The following is a 7,500-nucleotide window of genomic DNA, read 5'->3' as shown; positions in this document are numbered from 1 at the left end:
TCTTTGTCGATTGAGTAATCGAAGGTGAATCTGCAAATTCCAATCAGACAGTATTAAATGAAAAACCCTGTCGTTCTTCGAAGATTGCCACTACAACTGTACAAGTACAAATATTGGCGGGGTATTCGGCAGTTGCGCATAGAAACGAAAGTCTCTTCGTACTTATTTTTATCTTCCTTTAGTGGTCTAAATCTACATACATTGGATAAATTTCTGTCTTCATAAACTTAAAATATTTATCAATTATTCACCGATATTCACCGAGCCTGAGGTGGGTAATTGTTTTAGTATAATTACATCTAAGTGATTATTTGAAAAATGGGCATTTTCTTTAAAGCAATTAATTTCTTCGTCCTTCCGCCTCGACAAAACCGCTTGCGGCCATTTTGAAAAAATACGCTTAGGTGATTATTGCGAAATTATCACCTCAAGTGCAACCAATCAGGGCGGAGAATTTTTCAATGATTACGTATGAAATCGCAAGCGATCGCAAGTCAGTGGAACTTGACAAAGACTGTATTAGAGTACATCGATCCGAAAGTGATCAAAAAAGAAAGTATCATGCTCTTTTTTTGTTTGTTTGTTTTTTCTCCTCTTTCCTCAGTGTTATTCATCTGCATACAAAATCTTCAACATTTTCTCGAAACAGATAGGCGATACTTACAATGAACTGTGACTCTGACTGAGGCAATTGCTTTGCCGTGCCCGTTAATTGCAGTGCACAGATACAAACCATCCTGGTTCCTGTTTACATTTTTCAATGAAAGGACCGTGCTTGCGTTAAGGGTCTTCTCTTCGTTACTAGCTTTTGACCACGTTATTGAGGGTGGAGGAGTGCCACTTGCGTGACAAGAGAGCCTCACGTCATTACTTTCGTTGACTGTTTGGTTGGGCGAAATCACAGTAATCGTAGGAGGCCCTATAAACAAAGAAAGGATTACTCACAGAGGTCATCTTATTTGGCACCGATTGATTTGTGAAAACAAATGTTGATTCGGGGTTTGGCTCAAATTTTCAATGGATAGCTTTTTCTGCAAATTGTGCACTTTCAGCATTAGTGATTTGTTCGTAGGCAGGATTATCACAACAGCTTCTGCCAATTGCTGCACTGTTACTGGCATGCATAATAAACCACAACTTCAAAGCTTCATTTGTGCTTTCATATCGACGTCCGTCATGTCGGAATTTCTCTCCTGGAATTGTGACTCTTTACCATTTACCAGGGGCACCCAACGTCAATTTTCGGAACTTCAATATCTGTTCGGAAGACGATTTGAGATTTAGAATTTTCGGAACATTTGTTGTAAAATTTCTTGCTTAACTGCCTCTCTTAGGATTTTTCAACATCTGAAAAATGGTTTAATTGCCCATTTTTTACGGATTTTTACCCTAAAAAGGTCACCTAGAATTTTCGGGAGCCTTTTTTCTGGCTGAAATTTTCGAAACGGTAAGTTTTGATCCCTATAGTTTTCGGATCACTAGACTTTCAGCTAGGAAATCCGAACAGCTGAAAAATTTTTTGGGGACACAAATATGCATATATCTACCGTTTAAATACTAAAACACGGTTAACGATGCTATGTCTAAGTGGTTTTGAACAATATTCTCGATGGGTGCCCCTGATTTACGTTGATCGCCTTATATTCTAGTCAAGCGAGCCGTGCTGGTGACAAACAACATGTTTTGATCCACGAAAACGAAAAAAAACAGCTGTTTCATCTTTCGTGTCCGTCCTCTGAGTACGTCTGGGTTTATGCCTAATCTATAAATTTGATTAACATTAATCTCTCTTTAGAGCGACCAATTCGACCTTTATTATTCAGCCTTTTCGCCGCGAAGATGACTTGAAATTAACTGTTGCTTTACAAAGGAAACCAGCAGTGAAGTTTAAGGTTTTAGATTCGGTTAAAATACCAAACCTAACTTGGTTGTACTGTGAATTATACAGCGGATGTATAAACACTCTAGGTTACGTAAGTATTGTTAGAGGTTTTCGTAGAAGTGTCTATTGTGAAGTGAAGTTGAGTAAATAAATAAACAAATAAATATAAAATAGTAATAAATTAATAAATGAACTACCGAAACTGTCATCCTTTTATCTGGTTCCCTTCTAACGATTCGTTTCAAGCGCTCAGCATTAAAAGATGCGATAAGTGAGGAAAATAAGTGCTTCGACAGCTCTTAGAGGGGATATGTCGCGCAAAATGACGTCATTAAATGACACCCAAAACGCCCAAAAAGTAAATTGAAACATTGCAACATCCACTTTAAACTGTTGAACAACATAAAAGAAATACAGCAAAAGGAAAGAAAGGAAAGTATGGATGGACACAAATGGGCAAGACTGAAACGGATTGCATTTTGGTAATCTTGAAAAAAGTCAGTCCGACGTTTTTTGTTTGTTCTCAGAATCATCTTGTTTGTGATGTAACAAATAATTTTATCAGTGAAGGAATTCCACATTACCATTCTCGAGTTTTCAATACGTGATTAACTAAAAATGTTCACTTAACACCCTAAAATAACGTGACATAACCCTGTAATAAACTTAAAGAATGAAATCGTGTTTTCCCAGGCTATGATCAGTCCTTCACTAAGTGGATCAACATTTAACTGTATACTATGATACTGCTTTTGCAACTGGAATAAACTTAAAAGCCCCGGCAATAAAAGATCAAAAGACAGAAATTCTGCTGGCATTTTATTAGAAAAATCTGGCATGATAAGCATGGAAACGGGTAATTTGAAAGTGTAAGAAAAAACGCTTGATATATAAAGTTTAAGCGGCTTAGCTGGAAATTCCTTGTGAACACAAAGGATGGAAATTAGTCAAATAACGAAATCCCGGAGCCGTCAGTATTTCTATTGGGACTTTAAACACAAGTAACAATGGAAAGAGAACACTTTTTGGTACTTTCCTTGTTTCCACTTAACAATCTCCAGGCTCGTGTTCGTATAACTGTTTTAAATTTATGCCATCAATACGCCGAATTTTCCATATAAGAATAAAAAATCTGGTAGAGTAGACACCATTTAATACAGTAGAGGTCATTTTGGCTGACGAAAGACTCTAGAAGGATGTCTTGATTCAGAATAGACCTACCTAGTATTATCAGTTGAGTGCAATTTACTTCGCTGTGTCCTTGCATTCCATTGGCAGAAGGCCTCGTGTTTACTTCACAGCAGTATTCAGCTTTGTCATCCATTTTCAAGTTCAAAAGCATAAATGATGGTGTTCCTCTCTGCAGCAACACAACTTTCTCGCTAAAGGAATCATAAAACACTATCCCACTTTTTTCATATTTCATGATTTTTGTCGAACGTCTACCCTGGAATTTAAGCAAGACGAAATCGTCCAGTACATTTGTGGAAGTAAGTGTGTAATTCCATTCTAGGGTGACGTTTTTACCAAGAGTCCCGGACACAGGGTTCGCAGGTGTTTTCGTCCAGGTAATAGCTGCAAAGAAGAACAGATCTAGATTGATTACGTTTCTACACCTGACATCTGCAATCTGTGGTTAACATATGATTGCATTGTACTATCACATGAAGGCCGGAAACTACATCGAGATGGCGAAGATAAAGTTATTTCTTTGAAACCTTGGCAAAAGCAAAGCAGGAAACCATTTTACCAATTGGAACAGGGTAGAAACTACAAAACTCAATACTTTTTTCGCGAGATAAGATTTGAGCACCGTCCATTTTGTTGGCTCTGCTTGGTATGTTTGATTTTCCAATTCCCTTCTTTAAAGGGAATGAAAAGGTGCGAAATACTGAGCAAATTACCTGATGACTGGAGAAACAAAATTAATGATACCGTGATAAATAGAGATGTTCCTTTGTATGAAAAGAGCAGCAACCTAATGGACTCACACAACGACACCATGCTTGACCGCTAGCAAGACGCTCGAGTTCAGCGAAAGAACAAGAAGAGACACGTACTTTACATTATCACTATGCTTGGAATGCACCTTCACAGATCAATTGCTTTCTCCAGTAACGACAAGTTCCGATTGTTTAATCCCCTAAATCTGCCAATCGGATTTAATTGGGGTTCTAATGGGTTTACTTAAAGTCACGAATATTATTTACAGCTTTTTCTTCTATATATATATAATTTTTGAATTATATAGCTATTTCATTCAGCTAGGATCTAGGTTGGTGCACAACTTGCCAGATGCATCGAATGCTGATTAACTACCCACATAACCCATGTTTAAGTTCTTTAAACGTTGCATTATGCCTTCAAGATTCCGGTCTGGTCCATTTAAACCCTATTATAAACACTCGATGAAATTCTTACGATGACATGTTTCGTTTAACGGCAATAATAGAGTATCTTTAACTATCAATATCTTTGAGGAAAAATTCACACTCTAGGGAACCCCCAGGCTCCCCGAATCTGAATATGACAAAAAGACAAAAGATGAGAGGTCGGCTCCATCCTAAGGGGAGTAAAAGGTGGCTTACGAATGCAAGAATAATCAAACTAGCTTTATTTCCTTATCGGTAATATTTGCATTTCTTTTCAGGAACCCCAATGAAGACGACCTCCTGCAGTGATAAAACTCTTAACAAGTTTGTTAATTGGGTAGTCCTATTTTTCACTCGTTTCCGCTGTAACGGACGCACGGTTTTGATACGCCTTGCTAAGGTTTATCGAAATTCGTTATTAAATGTCACTAGGCTCTAGGTGATAAGAAATTTGCGGAACCCTATTTCAGATAATTAATTGAAAATTTGTGGCTTTTTCTGCTTAACCTAAATTTCGATTTCAGTCAGTGTCAGAAGAGACACAAGAGTCTCAAGAAAGAGTCTCTCACTTCATTATGATCATCTCGGACTTATCAGATTCCTCTGTCAAAAGAGGATTTGTGACTTGCTACGTCACAGGCCAACGGAAATAGAATGTCGTATCAAAATGAAAGTTGTTTTCATCATGAAGTTTCGTTATTAGCGACCATTTTCAAATCATTAAATGCGACAAAGGCTGCTGGTTATAATTAATTGTGTGGCATTTACTTCAAGAGAAAGAAGGGGAATTCATCTTTGCTTACTGAAGGTAGCAACTTTCAAAGTGTCCGATGGAATGGGCATTTTGTTTATCCTAAATAACATAGACCTTTTTCATCAATGGCGGTCAATTTATAATTCTTTTGTCCAAGTACAAATTTGCCTACTAAGTCTTGATACCATACAGTAAATTGAAAAGAATACTTGCTCTAAAATAAGGCTTGGTAGGCTAATTTGCACATTGACAAAAGAATAATAAAAGAGGGGGTAGGGTATAGTTTTGTAAGAGGCTTAATACCATACGCAATACCGCTTGTCCTACGGTATTTAAATTCAAAAACATCTTTTGATATATTTAAAAGAAGTAAAAACCTTTTTGAATCGCGAAAAAATTTGCGAAATCTATTGCATTCTAATATTTTTTGAAAGAGCAAGCCCGGATCGCTTCTCTTTCTTGAAACAGTTCGATTATCAAGGAGTAAGCGACACTACAGGAATGATCCTGATTTGAAAATGCTCAGATGTATTCAAACTAATGACGGCTGTGAGAGAAAAGATGAAAAAAACCCAAACAAAACCCTATGAACGTTATGTCATTGACCAAGTGGACAAGGTGCTTATTTGCATTCTGATTAACTTATGTGGGTGGTTCTAAAACACAGGTCACATTCCACAGGTCAGGAGAACAATTAAGCCAAACGTTTCCCATAGACCTGAAACAACACGTTTGTAGAGTGATTAGGGCAAAGAGACACTTTTGGTTTTGTTTATTTATCTTTAGGCCTCTGCTACATCCGCCGCTCCTCCAGAAGGTTCTTTTGAATTCATCCCCTATCACACTATGTCAACAGCGAACTGGTTTCTTCCCCCCAACTCGGTTAATGGGTTTGTAGAGAACACACACTGCACACCAGAAATGGACAAAGGATAAAAAAGCACACTGCGAAAACAACTCACAGCCTTAACTTATATATAGCGTTGTTCCTCGTGACGTCACCCATTGTTTTGGTGTCCTTTGGAAAGAGAGAACCTGTCAAATTATTCACTAAACGTCAGTTTTTTATCCGTCTTTCCCACACCGGGAATCGAACCGGGGACACAGCGTTGATTAACAACTTATGTGGATGGGTCTAAAACACAGGTCACACTCCACAGGTCAGGAGAACAACTAAGCCAAAAGCTTCCCATAGACCTGAAACAACACGTTTGTAGAGTGATTGAGTGATTAGGGCAAAGAGACACTTTTGGTGTTGTTTATTTATCTTTGGGCCTATCAGTTCTACATCCGCCGCTTGTACTGTAGGTTCTTTTGAATTCATTCCCTATCACACTATGTCAACAGCTAACTGCTTTCTTCCCTCCAATTCGGTTAATGGGTCTGTAGAGAACGCACACTGCACACCAGAAATGGACAAAGGATAAAAAAGCACACTGCGAAAACAACTCACGGTCTTTACTTATATATAGCGTTGTTTCTCACGACGTCATCCATTGTCTTGGTGTCCTTTGGAACCCGTCAAATTATTCACTAAACGTCAGACGACCATCCGTCTTTCCCACACTGGGATTCGAACCGGGGCTTCGGCGGTGAGAGCGCCGGATCCTTACCACTAGACCATATGGGAGTGAACACACCACTTACCACAACTCGGTCATTATCACACACCTCTTAACAACCTCTCACTGATGTGTCTCTCTGCTCTGTTGTGTCGAGTATAGGATTAGGCTCGATTCTTTCTGTTGTATGTTGTCTTGTGCCTATTGTATTCTAAACCAATAAGGAGAGCCGTTAAAAAAAAGATAGCTCACGGTATCCTGATCCTCGTTTTGGGGAGACCCTGTAGCTTCCAGACGCAGTCTGTGATTGCAGAACGAAACAATAGATGATACAACAGAAAAAATGCACCTATTGTAGTAGCTCTGATAACCGATAGAGGGATTAATGAAAATATCAGTGCGGAATAGGTGCAGCATACGCGTTTTAGGGCTGCGACTAGCATTTTACGCAAGGGATAACATTCTTCTTGGCATAAGTTTAGCAGTATAAGTCATTTGTATAGGGTTGCAGCTCTCATTTTAACGTTAGTCTTCATTTTAACCTTTGTCTACAGTCGGTATTTTACACTGACCTATTTTTTAACGCTACAAAGTTCACTTGAAATGTTGCTTTCCAAACTGCTGAATTTCAATGTAAATTTTATTTTATTCTGGGTTTTATTCAAAACCCGCCAAACCTTACTCGATATACAAGTCAGAGAATGCGGTGTATTCTGCCGTAAATGCATACATGCATAGATAGAATTTATTTCTCAGTCGGATTTTGGATTTGTGACGGTGCTGGTATCTTCGAAAGAAAAAAATTTTAAAAGAAGCAAATAAAAAACAATATATAATTTGTAAAATCACGGCAAATTTAACTGACCATGCTCACTTACTTACAATCTCAACCAAAATCCAACATACTTACTGCTTCGGAGCGAGCTGAGC

At 38.2% G+C, this 7,500-nt stretch overlaps 1 protein-coding gene across 3 annotated transcripts in view; it reads right to left on the bottom strand.

The window, feature by feature from the left end:
• LOC137983183 (hemicentin-2-like) overlaps positions 1-6,679 on the bottom strand; it is a 29,137-nt gene extending 22,458 nt beyond the window's left edge. The window contains exons 1-4 of one of the 3 annotated variants that reach the window (XM_068830364.1): positions 6,656-6,679; positions 3,104-3,457; positions 665-919; positions 1-30 (exon numbers count right to left, since the gene is read on the bottom strand). The exon at positions 1-30 is cut by the window's left edge and continues 234 nt beyond it. In XM_068830364.1, coding sequence (XP_068686465.1) covers positions 1-30; positions 665-919; positions 3,104-3,308 — 490 coding nt within the window. In that variant the 5' untranslated portion in view covers positions 3,309-3,457; positions 6,656-6,679. Of the gene's footprint in view, positions 31-664; positions 920-3,103; positions 3,458-3,786; positions 3,954-6,655 lie in introns of those variants that run through there. The other 2 variants (XM_068830363.1, XM_068830362.1) reach the window with 2 other exon arrangements.
• Positions 6,680-7,500: the final 821 nt, after the last annotated feature.

The sequence above is a fragment of the Montipora foliosa genome, chromosome 13 (genome assembly GCF_036669935.1).
Source record: "Montipora foliosa isolate CH-2021 chromosome 13, ASM3666993v2, whole genome shotgun sequence".
Taxonomy (NCBI): Eukaryota; Metazoa; Cnidaria; class Anthozoa; order Scleractinia; family Acroporidae; genus Montipora; species Montipora foliosa.
This window is presented reverse-complemented; position numbering and strand designations above follow the sequence as displayed.